General features: G+C 38.9%; 2 protein-coding genes across 6 annotated transcripts in view; one reads left to right on the forward strand and one right to left on the reverse strand.

Moving 5' to 3' along the window:
- LOC136885223 (gastrula zinc finger protein XlCGF7.1) overlaps positions 1 to 3,241 on the forward strand; it is a 135,212-nt gene extending 131,971 nt beyond the window's left edge. Inside the window, exon 8 of the mRNA XM_067157665.2 lies at positions 2,831 to 3,241. Coding sequence (XP_067013766.2) covers positions 2,831 to 3,092 — 262 coding nt within the window. The 3' untranslated portion in view covers positions 3,093 to 3,241. The remainder of the gene's footprint in view (positions 1 to 2,830) is intronic.
- A 10,394-nt stretch (positions 3,242 to 13,635) lies between these two features.
- The window catches only part of LOC136885242 (gastrula zinc finger protein XlCGF7.1), a 46,870-nt gene continuing 44,317 nt past the window's right edge, over positions 13,636 to 16,188 (reverse strand). For all 5 annotated transcript variants that reach the window (XM_067157719.2, XM_067157716.2, XM_067157715.2 and 2 more), the window contains exon 5: positions 13,636 to 15,922. In XM_067157719.2, the coding sequence (XP_067013820.2) occupies positions 15,496 to 15,922 (427 nt within the window). In that variant the 3' untranslated portion in view covers positions 13,636 to 15,495. The remainder of the gene's footprint in view (positions 15,923 to 16,188) is intronic.

A 16,188-nucleotide genomic window follows, 5' to 3' on the forward strand; every position in this document is an offset into this window, starting at 1 on the left:
GTATCTACCCCTACCAACTGTACGGTGTGCCTTTTCAGAAAACTGTGAAGACATTCCCAACAATTTAATTCAGGAAAATGCATATGTGAGTGGCTGGTTATGTACCAAGCTACCCCCTTTGGTATGCTTTAATACATTATCAGAGACTGAAGAAAATATGGGTGCCTTAAGAAATGTACATATTTCGTTAAAACAATATGATGATGCCAATTTCCTTTACCCTAATGTAATGGTAAGTATTGCTTACAAAGAGATTTTGAATATTTTTGAAGTTAAATTTGTAGATTTTCTTTTGATAGTAGAAGGAAAATTTCCCAGCTCATAGGCCTAGCCTAAATGTTAATTCATTAAATCATGTATGCAAGGAATGTGCTGATTTGTTTATTGACAAGCGTCTTAATGTGATGATACACTGTTTTTTTTTTAATGAGGAAAAGGATGAATCTAACTAAACATTTGGGCAGGAATGCTAAAGCGAAAAAAATGTTATGCATAAATGAAAGATCAAGCCCTTTCAAAGCAGTGCATTTCATATTTTGAATAGACCTATATGTCTAATTTCAGTCTTAAAATAATAACCTTTTAAATAATTCTTCTTTCATTTATCCAGAATTGCTTTAGCAACTTCAAAGTTAATATCTTAAGAACACTTTCTTTCTAGACGTAATTTATTTATCCATTTCCATATATGAATTTCCATTGATATTTGGATTTAGCTGGAATTTCCAGGTCATGCTACTACAAGTGCCACTTGCGAATTGTCTCCCATTTTAACTAGGTTAAATCTGGAAGTGTCCTATACTGTCTATACTGTATTTGCTTTAAGCATAGCTCTCAACCAAACTTCGTATAGGCCTACATATAACCTGTTTTGTAAAGTGACAAGTCTACAGGCTACAAGTTGTAGTTACAAGTGGATGTTCCTAAACTTGTAGAAAATTTTTGTTTCATAAACAAATTTTCTACCATTGTAAGGTTGATACATTTTACAACAAGTTTTACACGTGAGCTGATTTCTGTGAGAGAGCCAAGTGGAGTCAAACACGAGCAATTCTAAGCAGCAACAAACTGCAAACAAAATTAACAGTCCTGATTAAAATCAGGGATATGAAGGAAATTTTGTTTGGAGCTTTCTCTGCTTCACTTATGAAAGAAGTCAAAGATAGAGAATGGAAAAATATTCAATACATTGCCTTATATTTCGGTCTTATCCCAGACAATAAGGATTTCACATGTTTTAGAGATGTCTAGTGGTGGAATTTAAAGAAGACTGTTGTCAGTAGTAAAACCTATTTTGTCACATATGTTAATGTTAGGTTATCATTGTATAGAACTTAGTACATAATAATTTAATAATATTCTGACCATCATGCAAATAGTATTCGTTTATATTTATTACATAGTCAGAATATGAACTTGTTATACAGCAATTGCGTTTGATTATTTCACAGGCAAAATTGGATAATGCCACACCAAAATAAAAACTGCTGGTAGTAAAACATCCAAGCTGACTATATTGTCTATACAGTGCAGTCATTGTCTTAATTCAACCAATCATCAGTGAACTGCATTTAGAGCTGTTGCCCACATGGCAGATTCCCTATCAACTGTTTGCCTCATATTTAAATTTGTTTACAATTGTTTACCTACCTTTATCTTAAATATTTTCAACAGACTTGGAAATATATCGAACATTTCCATTGATAATTTATTTGAATCCCTTACTCCTTGTCCTATAAATTAATATTTGCCCCAGTCTGTTCTCTTGAATTCCAATTGACAATGATTCCCCACTTATAACAAGTTTAGGGGTACCTGAAAGATGGGATGAACCATGATTAAAACATAAACCTGTGACTTCCGATATTAGCTGCACAGAGTGATTGTCTTTTCTTCTCATGGAGGGTGTTAAGTACCAAGATAGGACAAGCCACCAGGTTACAGTCACGAAGTGGCCTTAGGCCTCCACTTTTCCCTGTGCAAACACCATTGGTCTGTGCTGGTGAAGGTAGGGGTGCACAAGACCATTTGTCTGGATTGGTTAGGGTAGGGGTATACAAGACCATTCGTCTGGATTGGTTAGGTTAGGGCTGGGGACATGCAAAGGGGGTCTCGGGGCCTAAGCCCCTAGGTTAGACCCGCGAAGCAGCCTTAGGCCTCTAATTTTTCCTCTGCAAACAACATTGGTCCATGCTGGTTAGGGTATGGTTTGGGCAATAGCAGTGCATTCTATGTGGGCTAGTCTGAAAAGTTGAATTACAAATGATTTTATACTTCAGAAATAAACGAGGGGCGATTAGAATGCATTTTATAGGGTCCAGTGGTGGTAAGTTAAATTACAACTGTTTTCAGTACTTTTTCAAAATAAAGGTTGCTCCAGGCCGATTACAAATGTGTAGGGTATGATTTAACTCTTTTCAGTACTTTCAGGCCGTTAAGAACAGAATCCTGTATTCAGCATTGTTTGTGCTTTTATTCTGTGCAGGTTGGTAATACGGTCTCGTTATTACAATTGATGTTGATGCCACATGCAACTTTACATTGTCCAATAAGAATGCAAGTTCATACTTCAGCAGTACAGAATAGCAACTGTTCCTCTTTATTTGGTTATATAAGTAAATGTTCTTCTGGGGGTGGAATGGTGGGTTCCAGAAAATCGCAATGAACACATCTCTCTACTAAAAGGATTTCCAAGTAAGATTTCCATAAATTCTATTTCCTATTAATATTAATAAAGTTGGAAGTCATAGGCTTAAATTATACTTTGGTTTATTAAATGTTTCAATTTTCAGATACATAAAAATATTTTAACCATTTGTGAAAATTTCAGGTCAGAAAGGAAGAGAATTTCCACTGGGGCTTCACCTCACCCCAGAGGTGATATGGGAATTGAGAGGAAAAGGAAGATAGCCCTTCAGAATGAACTGTTGGAAATCGAAATGTACAAATCCAGACTGGAGGTTTTAAAACTCAAGAGAGAGTTGGGCATAACCAATTCTCAATACACAAAGGGCCTTACCAAGTGTGATGATAATGTAGAAGGTGTATATTATGTTTTAACTAATGAAGTGGCTGAAGAAGCTATTGTTTGATATGTATTTCTTTCTTTTCTTATGTAAATTAAACATTAAGATAAAAGGAGTTAGTCTGCATAAATAACTGCCTTTTATATGACATTATTTCAGTGTACATTTTACCTTTAATAGACATTATTTCACTGAATATTTTAGGTAATTCTTAATCTCAAGCAAAATGCTTAACGAGTTGCTGTAGGCACCTGTGTGCTGCTGGAAGAGGTACATAGTCAAAATCTGGTTCATCATTTTCATTTTCACCAGGTTCTGTGTTTATCACATTCTGATCGTAAAGTTCTCATGAAATATTACAAACTGTAACACAACAAATAAAAATATTAGCTGCAAAAGTAATGTTAATTCTAACATGATGGAGACATGGAAATTTCTCTTTTAAGATCCCAACAGTATTTTCAGTTATATGTCTTGTTGACTTATGAATTTTATTAAAATGCATAACTGCAGGATCATTTATATTATCCAAAAAGGTGTAATGAGCCATTCTTTAAGTGGATATCCTGAATCACCATAAATAATAGCAGTAGGAAATGCACACCAACCAACATCAAAGCATTGAGAAAGGGTACTGTTTGTTAGTATGTGTGCAACATGCACACTTCGAGGCCAGTTAGTACTTGCGTAGTAAAGATTTGATCCACACACTACCATGCAGTTTTTGGAATGGTTCCCATGCCTATCATTCTCGTGTACTAAATCAGGTGTATCAGTGTTTATTACTGTTACATCAATACATCCACGTATTTGAGGCATATGAGCTATAGCATGGAACTCTGAAACTATTTGGCCAGTTTCCTCTGGCCAGTCAACAGTTGTGGAAAACTTGACGATATTCACTGCATTCACAACAGAATGAACTGCTCTACACACACTAGATTTTGATACACCTTGCACATCACCTACTGCACCAGTATAATGCTATAAGTAACTGTTCTTTTGGGGAGAGCACAGTTTCTATTAGTTGCATGTTGAAGAAGTTGATTACCTACATCTTGTAGGAGTGACCCCAGTTTTACTGAACTCATTTTAAATTGTGCATCCATCCTTAACTTCGAATGTCTCACAGATAATGCTGCTAAATTGCAGTTATGTGATGGCCTGTTGGACACCATGAAACTCTGGAGATCTTTCAGAGACTGGGAATATAAAAAATGTTGCCTATTAATCCAGAAAGGCATAGGCATATTCCTATATCCTGAGTTTACTCCAGCAAACTGGTGGATAAGGAATGAAATGAAATGGCGTATGGCTTTTGGTGCCGGGAGTGTCCGAGGACAAGTTCGGCTCGCCAGATGTAGGTTGTAGGTCTTTTGATTTGACACCCGTAGACGACCTGCACGTCGTGATGAGGATGAAATTATGATGAAAACAACACATACACCCAGCCCCCGTGCCACCAAAATTAACCAATTATGGTTAAAATTCCCGACCGCGCTGGGAGGCGAACCCGGGACCCCTGTGACCACAGGCCAGCATGCTAACAATTTAGCCGTGGAGACGGACGGTGGATAAGAAAACAGGATGGACTCGCAAGCACCAAGTGGATCGATGTTCTCAAACTGACAGTGAATGTCACTCCTGTGCGTGCCGTACCGGGCGGATCCACTGCAGATGATGCGGTGAAATTGAAACTTTGACACATGTCTTAGGATCTTGCCCATTCGGCAAATGTCTACAGAACACCAGACACCATCACATCTGGTCTTCCATGGCTGATATACTATATGGAAAAGGTATCTAGTACATGAAGAGATCCATGGCCTTGCAGTTGTCAGTGGAACAAGACAAATCAACATGAACGCCTTCAAAACCGGGAGCAAAACCGGTTTTATTTTCGACCCGACAGTCAGATTTGAAGCACATGCACAATAGCCTGTTGAAGTCAATGAAGGGAAAAAAAAACAAGATATATTCACCAACCATTCCATATTACATCAATAAGTACAACCTTGAGGACATCGAGATCATAGGGCTCACGCCGGGTGCAAGGGGCACCATTCCTAAACCACTGGTCACCTGCTTACGACACTGTAGTGAACCGAATGAGACCATTGTGAGCTGGGACATACATACATACATTGAAAGCCTCAGTATCGATCTGGAGGCATCAATCACTAGCATTGTGTTCTCTACATCATCAATACAATTATTGTTTTTTATTCTGTTAGTAATTATATTAGGTACTCAATTTTTATTGTATGATATTCTTTGTCGGTTTGGCAACCTTGGTCATTTGAGGAAGGATAAATATTATTATTTTTAAAAACTATGTTAACCCTACATCTGAAAGTTCTTTTATGTCTTTCTCCATCACCAATTGTATCTTCATCACTATGGGTACTACTGCATAACAAATTCATGTTTCACAAAACAATTGACACAAAGCTAAAAGACTATTTGATTATTGAGTACTTAACAGCAAATTTCACAGACTTGTATTCAACCTTACAAGTCTCAAACAACTTATAAGGAAAATAGTATTTTCTACCAGTTCTTGTACTCTACAAGTATCTTTATGAAACACAACATCAGTTTTGACTAGTTGACAAATATGGTAGCTTTTATAAATTAACTTGTACCTACAAGAGCTTTTATGAAACAGGAATTCATGTTGTCCAACAACTTGTATGAAAAATTACTCATGGCTTGTAGACTTGTAGCTTTATGAAACAGGCCCAACGTGTGAAAAAGGAAATGTCCTCAATGATAGAGATTAGTGTTGAATCCACAGATTCTTTATCCATTTCAGCCACCTGAAACCAGGAATTATAATAAAAAGAAGCAATGCATACAAACTCTGCTGCCTCAATATCTAATTCTTTTCTTTAATTATAAAAATATACTTAGCAGAAATGCATACAAAATGTCATCGTCACTGCTAACCGATTTGTACAGCGCCACAGCAAGTAGTGGAGACTCACACAGCAGTGTCCAGCATGTGCTTTAAGAAAGGAGAGCAGAGGTATAGTTTTGCCAAGGTCATGGACACTGAGAAATGAGACATTTCCGTAAAGATGTGACAGTATGATTTTACGGCTGGCTTGTCACGGAGCCTGTCGCCAAGCATTTTAGAGCTGCTGCCAGGAGGTAGGTAGGCCACTCCTGACCTGGAGAACAGATGCCTTTTGTAGCCGCTCCTCTGGAGATCAAACGCTGTGTTCCTCTCTGCATTAGCTCCCAAAAAGATAGAGTGCCTCATCTGCCAACTGCACCATACCGATGGTGTCCATCTCCACCGAAGTTGCCATTAAAGACTTTGACACACTTCCATTTGACTGATGAAAGTTATTCTTAGAGTTGCCCGAAGACCACGAAAATACAACCAAGATTGTGAGTCTTGAGCCATGCGATGAAGGACTTCGAACGTATTCTCAACAAAATGATTCACAAGATAGCCAAACTTACGACGACTCAAGTTGGATTTGTGTAAAATTGTGGCAGAACAGGTGCAATCCATGCTGCATGGCTGTTTTAGTTGAGAAACACCGTAAAAAGAACAAGTCACTTCATCTCGCTTTTCTGGATCTTGAGAAGACCTTTGATCGGATGCCACATAACATAATCTGGTTAGCGCTATGAGAACATAGCATTCCAGAGCACCTTTTTAAGTGGGTACAGATGCTCTACATAGAACCAAGGAGTTATGTTCAAGCTGCCGCAGGAATGTCCGATGATTTCCGCATCACTGTAGGAGTCCATCAAGGTTCTGCCTTATCACCACTGCTGTTCATTCTTGTGATAGACACTTCTACATCAGACCTGTACAAGCCAATACCATGGACACTTCTCTATGCTGATGATGTCATGTTGGCTGCTGAGAATAATCTCTATCTCCAGCACCAAACAGAAGAGTGGAACAACTGACTAGCGCAATACGGTCTGCACCTCAACAAAAAGAAGGCAGAATACATGGCGTTAGATCCTCGAGAATTTGGAACTATGCACATTGATGATGAAGATCTACCACGAGTAGAGAAATTTAAAATGTCTTGGCTCCACAATATCTGACAATGGTCGACTTACTGACGAGATCAACACAGGGATACACACAGCCTGGCTGAAGTGGCAAATGACAACATCCTTCGGATGAAGGACCATCTGAAATCTAAGATCTACTGAACTGTTATCTGTCCTATCGCTCACTATGGCACCAAGTGTTGGCCAGCTACAAAAGAAGTAGAATGTCGACTAAGTGTCATAGAGATGAATTATTGTTTTGTATTCTGTATTGTAATTATATTAGGTACTAAATTTTTATTGTATGATATTCTTTGGACTGGATCATATTTCAAATGATGATATTTGGAAACGTTTTGGTGTTGCACCGATCCAGAAGAAAATGCAGGAAAACCATCTGCGCTGGTTTGAGCATGTGTTTTGTGCGGAAGACAGTATGTTAGAAAGGTCAGCGTATACATTGGAAGCCGCTGGAAAGAGGCCCAAGGAACAACCACGACAGCGATGGGCCAATACAGTGCACAACGATCTGAAAGCTGTAGGACTACATCCAGACATGGCCCGATGCCTGATTAAATGGAGACAACGAATCCACACAGCGGACCCTGACGCCAGATAGGACAAACACTAAAGAGGAAGAAGAAGGTGAACACTGAGAAATGGAGATTCATCTTCTTGCCGTACTTGTTCATCAGTCTGGCAGTCTCACTTAGTCAATGTTTTTGTATAGTTCTATATACTGTGGCAGTGGCATAGATACAATTATTCCTCGGTGGGGAGGGTGATATGAACAATAATAAAAACACTTTATTTAAGTACAATTTACAGGGGGGATAAAAATTGAAAATGAAAATCCACAGCCTGTTTCCAGTCATTTGAATGGGTCAGGAATGGAATGACTGAAGGCCCCATTCGGCAGCGAAGATAGGAATTATGCCACTTGCTGAAGCCTGTCGCACCCTTCTGGGGCAATGATTAATGACTGCCAAATGAAATACTATAGAAGAGTGTTGCTGGAATGAAAGATGACAGGGAAAAACGGAGTATGTGGAGAAACACCTGTCTCGCCTCCACTTTGTCCAGCACAAATCTCGCATTGAGTTACTGGGATTTGAACCATGGAGCCCAGCCATTAGTGGCCGATACACTGCCGCCTGAGCCAGGGAGGCTCTTACTGGGGGCTATTGAATAGTAACAGCAATACAAATAATAAAAAACATTTTAAAGCAAATGGATGTTTTTATATTTTCATTATGTTTTAGTATGTTAAGTCCTCAGCCCAGAGGCTGATTGGGTCCTCAACAGCTCCACCATCAGCTGTGATAGGTGGCCTAAGCATCACTGAAGAGGCATACTAGAGAAATTAGGAGCGAGGTAGTTCCCATTGCTTTTCTCAATGTATCCCCTCATTGACAGTCCAGTCCACTGCTAGATAGAATTATACACACACATTATCCTCTGACACTAACAGTTCCTTCTCTTTCTCCTCTTGTCATCACCACTGTTTTGCTCTTCTTTATTGTACAGTATTAAATGCTTCTATTGCTTCAACCTTATGTTTTAGTGTCTATTTATAATAACGAGTACAAACATATCATGGGGGTGAAAATTCCCCTTATCCCCCACTTACCTATGCCACTCCTATCTATTGTCTGTTACTTTGTTAGTGTATTGTTGAATACGAAATTATTTTTTATCATATAATCTTGCCGTACTTCTATTAATTTGTAATACAGTCAAACCTCTTTATCTTGAACCTCCATTACTCAAATTTTCAGTATCTCGAAGCAACTTAAATTTCCTGGCCATTTGTCCTATTCTTCATGTGTATTTATTTCCCTATTACTCAAAATTCGGTTACACGAATTTCTCAATTTCTTGTAGCAAACATTTCCTTCCTTGATGCAAAAAAATATTTTGTACAACATTAACTGTGCAATATTACATTTGTGGTTTGTGAGGAACAGTTAACAAGTAAAGAAAGAGTTACAGTGATGCTGGGAGCTAATATGACGGGAACCGAAAAACTAACACTTCTAGTGAGTGGAAAATCATTGAAACCTCGCTGTTTCTTGGGTGTGAATTCATTACCGGTCTCGTACAAAAGCAACACCCAAAGTTGCATATGACAAGCTCCAATTACGAATCTCGGCTGCATGGTATTGATGAGAAGTTTCAAAGTGAAAGGAGGAAAGGTTAACCGTAATAAACAGAAGAGACTAACGGATTTCTTTTTTTCCAAAGGTGTTAACAGAGGTATCTTTCTTGTCTCACTAATGTATGTCTTCTAAAAATTTAGTAATAAATGTTATAATTAAAGTGATGATGTAAAAACAGAGTTTGATTGTATGTTTTTAAGTACTGTTAAAAGTAATGTATTCAGTATAACCCCTTAGATACATAAGATTTGATTATGTGCTATACCTACTCAAAAATGATATTCTCTACATCTTGAAATTTCGATAACTCAAAATAAAATTTAGCTCTTGAGATGATTTGAGATATCGAGGTTCCAATGTATATGTGTAATTGTTCCTTTGATGAAAGTTTTATTGTTTAGACACCATCATTTTCATTTCCCCTTATCCAGCTCCTGCCACGTTGGGGTGTTGATGGCACTTCTCCACCGTTGCCTCTCTTTCCACCACTCCTGTGCAGTAATTGTATTCCAGTCCAGTCTTCTTTTTCTTATACTGCTCTTGACAGAGTCCATCCATCTTGCTCTGGGCCTCCCTCTTGTCCTCTTTCCTTCTATCTTAGCCTCCAACACTTGTTTTGGTATCCTTAATTCCAAAATCCTCATAACATGTCCAAACCATCTCAGTTTATTTTTCTCCATCCTATCACTCAGTTTTTCTATCCCTATCTATTTTCTAACCTCAACATTTCATACTCTGCCTGTCCTTGTCTTCTCTGCCATACTCCTCAGGAGCTTCATCTTATTAGCTAAATTTTACTCTCATTTCTTGCTGTCAAAGTCAAAGTCTCTCATGCATGCGTTAATATAGGGGTATAGTACATCTTGTACATTATGTATTTACATTTCATAGGAATCTCTCTGTTCTACGCCAGGTTCGTTACATTATGGTAGAATGTATTTCCCAATTGTACCCTCCTGCTGATCTCCTTATCCAACCGTGCATCTTGCATTTATTTCACTTCACAAATATTTGAAATTTTCAACAACCTCTAGGTTTTGTCCCCTGATACTAATGATTCCTTTTCCTTCTCTCTCTCCTCTTGTCATCATCACTGTTTTGCTCTTTTCTATTGTATAGTATTGAGTCAAAATCTCAAAAAACTCGTATTAACACACGTAAGTTGGTAGACTGTCAACCTTTATTTTGAAAGCTTAGTATTTTGTAGGTTTTTTAAATATAGCTACCCCCCCAGTCACTGCAAACCTGAGTACAATAACATTGAAAGAGTTGTTTGTTTTGCTGCATATGTAATTTTAACACTTTCAACACTACCATATTTTAACATGGATCCTGGCCGTGAACTGGGTCTTTTTTGCTAATTTTTAACGTGTTATTATGGAACAGCGAAACATATTACATGCCTAATTTTTGTATCATATGAAGGTGTCAACCGTCCAAAATGAAGATGTTAATCAACAAGTGAGTATCTGAAGTAATTTAATTATACTAGTCTTATGAAAAACATGAAAAAATAGTAGAGAAAAAATTTTTTACATTGAGGTTATACCAATAAGCTTGCTCAAACAATAAAAAATAATCATTTAATGCGAATACTTAGGCCACAAATAAACACAAATGCAGTGGAATAAAATATTTACCTATTTTGGGAATAGTTTGTTTTCGTATGGTAGTCCTGAAAACATTGGACTATACACAGTCCTACTTTGCACTCCTTGCACCACCATCTACTCTCTTTTCTGACGTGCTTACCACTTTCCTTCTTGCCCCTGTCTTAGCATAGCTTGCAATAACGAGTAGCTTTCACACATATGCAAAATTGTTGCAAAAAACCAATAAATTTTGTGAAGTTTTACTGCAGACCACCGGTGCCACATGGAATTTTCCTTCAGTTTGCCCTGACGTTTCATTGCCGCAATTGTCGTACCTGCATATCTGTTAGTTTCTGTTTTTAATATTTTTGATCACATCGTCACTAAAAAAATTACTGAAACAATCCATTTCGCCACTCCCCGCGCAAAACTGAGTAGAACCAGATGCCAACTGGATGACAGGTGGCTGTAGTTGGTCATCTGTTTCTGACCATTCATCATCAGATTCAGATGATCTAGCAGATGTACCCGGCACAGGTGAATCATCAGCCTGCGTCTCTTCGTCTAAACGAAAAAGATAAACCCAAACTTCTAGGCGAAGTATTTCTATCGTTTGTATTCGGAGTAAAATAATACAGCTAAACACTTACGTTCCAAAGTGACGTAATAAATAAAAATCTTACTTGAACTATCGCTTGATACGTTATCCGGTTCGTAAGCAGGGTCGTAATCACTTTCATCCATCTCTGAACCCGCTTCTCCCGATAAAATATCACTATCATTGAGCCGGCGTGAAGACATGTTTACACAGTAACACAGCTGACAGCGTGACAGATTTGGCGCGCGCAGCACACGGCACACCGAGTGCTTCGGTAGAGGTCACGGCAAGGAGAAAATACCCTGTTTATCGTTTCATTTTGAAATTCCCGAAAACTGCTGCATTCTAGTGGTCACTAGATGAACTATTACCTCCAACCAAGGGACGGGAACCGTACATGATACGTGCAGCTGGATATAAACACATGAGAAAATCACGCCCGTATCATATACGGGCGCCGTCCAGAAGCAGGAAAGCAGCGCGCCCGTATCCCGTACGGGCATAGTGTTGAAAGTGTTAAATGTTGGGAGCTAGTCAGACAGTGGAATATTCAGAGTTGGAGAGTGAAGAAGGAGTAGCAGTGATTTCATTTTCAATTTCAACTTCCTTGTTTGTTCTTATTGTGTTCTTTCATACTGAAAGGTGCCATATTACTAAGGAATTTTACACTTAAGAAAATTGAAATTGCAACACCATGAAGGCAATGGTTGTTTGTGTTGATTTTCAAGATCTGGAATGATGCTATGTAGGTATGTAAACGATCGAAGTTTCAGACCCATTGGATTGTTGCTACAAGTCTCCCCACGTGATTGGTTGCGGAGGAATCAACTCCAGTATACGGACTCTGGTGTAGCGTAGTTGACTTGCAGTCTGTGCAGTGAAGTGTTCCCCGTCAAACATGCCTTGACGACAGAGAAGAGCACGCTATCAACAACTGTTCCTATTTGAGAGAGCTCGGATAATTGGGCTGTGTGAGGCTGGATTATCGCTAAGGACTGTCACTGCACGTGTTATCCGACAGGCATCTACGGTACAATGTGTATGGCAGCAGTGGTCAAATGAAGGTACTCACACTCGTAGACCTGGCACAGGCCCAGCACGACAGACAGCTGTGAGAGAGGATCGCCGCATCATTTGGATGGCCCGGATGGAACCCCATGCAACAGCAGTGCAAATTCGAGCAGCTGTGGCACCCCACATTACACAACAAACAGTTGGTAATTGCCTGCGTGCAGCTGGCTTACGAGCCCGTGTCCCTGCAGAAGGTGTTCCTTTGACCCCCATAACAGCGACGTGTAAGGCTGACCTGGTGGTGAGAAAGATCGACGAGGGTCGATGAATGGCATAGGGTCGTCTTTAGTGATGAATCGCGCTTCTGTCTTGCCCACAGTGATCGCCAGAATAGTGTGTGCCAACGTACCGGGGAGAGGGGCCGCCCAGATCTTATTGTCGAGAGGCACACAGGGCCAATACCAAGCATTATGGTCTGGGGAGCTATTGGCTTTAATGTGAAATCACAATTAGTGCTTGTTGAGGGCACTATGACTGCTTGACAGTACGTTGATAGGGTACTCATTCCAGTGGTTGTCCGTATGACGACGAATATTGCTATTGGGTTCTTTCAGCAGGACAATGCCCGGGTTCACACTGCACGCATCTCCAGAGAAGCTCTCCAGGACATCACAACCTTAGAATGGCCCGCCAGATCCCCGGACCTCAGTCCTATTGAGCATGTGTGGGACACGATGGGTCGACAACTGGCGAACCGTCCTCAGACACACACAACTCTGGAACAACTGACCCATGCAGTGCAGCAAACATGGGCCAAATTCCTTAGGAGGAGATCCAGGGCCATATTGACTCCATGCCTTGAAGAATTCATCAATGTATTGCAGCTTGTGGTGGGCACATCTTCTATTGATTGTTGTCCAAACTTGTGCCCAGAGGGACCTGAAATTGTAATCATCAAATCACAACCAAACACTCGTCCTGCATGTTCAATTGCAGCAATGTAGCACTACTCCTTCTGGGTGTTGCAATTTCCATTTTCTTCAGTGTATGTCCTCTGGTTTTTGTTCAAGCATTTTTTTATTCCTAAATCATTTTATTGGAATTAGTGTGGGAATGGATGAACATTCATAAAAAATATTAATTTTACTTATTTTATTTGTATTTTATTAATACATTTAATTAATTACATGTAATAGGGGAAGGTCGGGAGGTATCGGAAAGCGGCTGGTATCGGACAATTCACAGATGTCTTTGTTAGCAGCATGTGACAGAACCTGTTTAGCTACTCACAGGTCTGCCTGCATGTTTGAAGGGTGGGTACATCCTATTCAGTCGAAAGGCAAGGTTGTTTATGAGTGGTGGTGTATTTTTGTCCTTTGTGCGATTTTCAGCCGCACGATTTATTTTTACCAAGAAGTAGCAGCAACAAGGATAAGTTGCATTGAACTTTAAGCACATTAGCAGAAGCAGTATTCCTCACTTGTTATGAAACTGATATCACAAGTTCAGTTTCATAACGAGTTATCCTTCAATTTTGCATATTAGTGCAAATCCTTTAACTCGTTATCGATCTCGAATACAACATCTTCATACGTCTTCATATGTGAATGCAGCATAACAGGATTGTACTAGACCTGCTTATGAACTTCAACTACATTTGTTTCAGCACGAAATTGTGGTGTTCTTTTTACTCTTTTGACTGTGATCTTTGTGTTATGAACATCTACTCGAATTGCTTCGACATGAAATATTGTTAATTTTTTGTCTGTGATCAGTGGGCTAGTTGCTTTTAGATCTTATGACTTAATTTTTGCACTGCTTTGCTAATTGGCTGATCACGACACTTCTAATGTGTTGAAACCGGTCCCAAATGAACAGGTTGTAACTTCAATTTGGTTCAACTTAACAACGGAGTATTGAAAGGTGGATCCTTCCTACTATATAATGTTGTATATTTCTCTATTCAATATGGAACAATCATGAAATTTTTAACTTTAAACCGTATTTATTTGTCCTCTTTCTTACTATACTTGCAAAAATTTCAGTTCACTGGCTGTCAGTTCCTGTCTGCCTGCCAGTCAGCATCCAAATCTTGACAGTTCCTTCTTTCAGATGAAGTTCCTCAACACATGGTAATGCACATCCCTTTCGCATCCTCCTTATAACTGATTTTCATGTCCTGTCTTTCATCAGTTCACTTCCCAAGTACTTAACGTTTGCCCTGGTATTAAGTTCCTATCCAGCAATTACTTATAGAAGACCTATCTTTCCCTTCTGTTTTCCCCACAGTAATCAATAGATCAAGTTGACTTTGAATTTCCCCTCGCACTGCCACCCCCACCACAATATCACAATCCTGTAATTAAATGGAAAAAAGACTGGTTTAGGGAAATCTAAATTTTTTTTCCTCTCAGTGCCTGAAGAAATTTTCCCCCCTCAGCTAAATGAACCACCATGTGAAACCTTAGACATGCTTAGCGAAGGATTTTGAGAAATTAGTACACAAATATTACCTCTCTGCTTAACATATGCTATGCTCTGACAAGTTCATCTAAGTGGTAAATATCATGCCAGAATTATTGAAATGTGGTATGTATCTAAAAAGTACAATATTTACCACTAGAGCTAACGCAGGATTAAAGACTCACCGAATATCAAATGTATGCAGCTGCCTTTAATGTGACCATTCTCATGACCAGTCAAACAACTCCTAAAGGTGAAAGCCTTCTAATAACATTCACACGTGCATGGTGACTCTTTAATGAGTTGACATTGAAAAAAAATTGCAAAATTGAGATGAATACCACACATTGAGCAAAAGAGATTTTGTTCCTGCAATACATGAATTGATCAGTTCTTGAAGAATCATATTCTGCAAATAAGTTACAGCATTCATTACACTTATGCATCACATCTGCATTTAATGTACAAGTATTTCCAATCCTAAACAATACGTACGATTGAGTTACTTGGCGCACATATTAAAACTAATCATGTCATTTACTTTTCTTGCAATCGTAACTAAGAGAGTCTGTAGTAATTTGCGATATGCAGGCAATATTTGAGAGAAAGCCTTTCCAAAAGTATTACAAGTATTCAGTCTTACAAGGACGTTTTATACTGTGCACAATCATGTGTCTGTCTACGTACTGTTCACGAGCGAAAGCCTTCCCACAGTATGAACATGTATATGGCTTGTCCTTTGAATGAGTAAGAAGATGAGATTTTAAGTTAGATCGCACTCTGAAGCGACTACCACATACTGAACATGCGTGATTTTTCACTCCAGAATGTATTAACTGATGAGTTCTCCATCCTGAAATATATCTGAATGATTTTCCGCATTCCGCACACCTGTGCGGTTTCCGTCCTGAGTGTACAAGGAGGTGGTCTTTTAAACGGCAGTTAGATATGAAGAACCTCCTGCATACATTGCAGTGAAGACCAGGACCACTTTTGTAGTGCTCAAAATTAGCTGGCCGTAGTTCAGAGCGCATAAGCATTACAGGGTTCCTGCAAATCAAAGTACAATTTTGACTCAATACATGTAGTGTTTAATGAAAATACCATCATTAAATGCAGCAGAAGACTTTTAATTTGATATTTGAGGTATGAGAAAAGAATTCAAATAAACTACATCAGTACATATTCATCCAAGGGAGTTTAATCTGGTTGTCTCATTTGTTCCCTAATGTATATCATGCACAGCTCAGCTGTTCAAAAATCATGTCCTTGCTTCTTAAGTAAGGCAGTAATATGTTTGGAGAATGCCAAAATAC

The sequence above is a fragment of the Anabrus simplex genome, chromosome 14, assembly GCF_040414725.1.
Source record: "Anabrus simplex isolate iqAnaSimp1 chromosome 14, ASM4041472v1, whole genome shotgun sequence".
In the NCBI taxonomy this organism is placed as follows: Eukaryota; Metazoa; Arthropoda; class Insecta; order Orthoptera; family Tettigoniidae; genus Anabrus; species Anabrus simplex.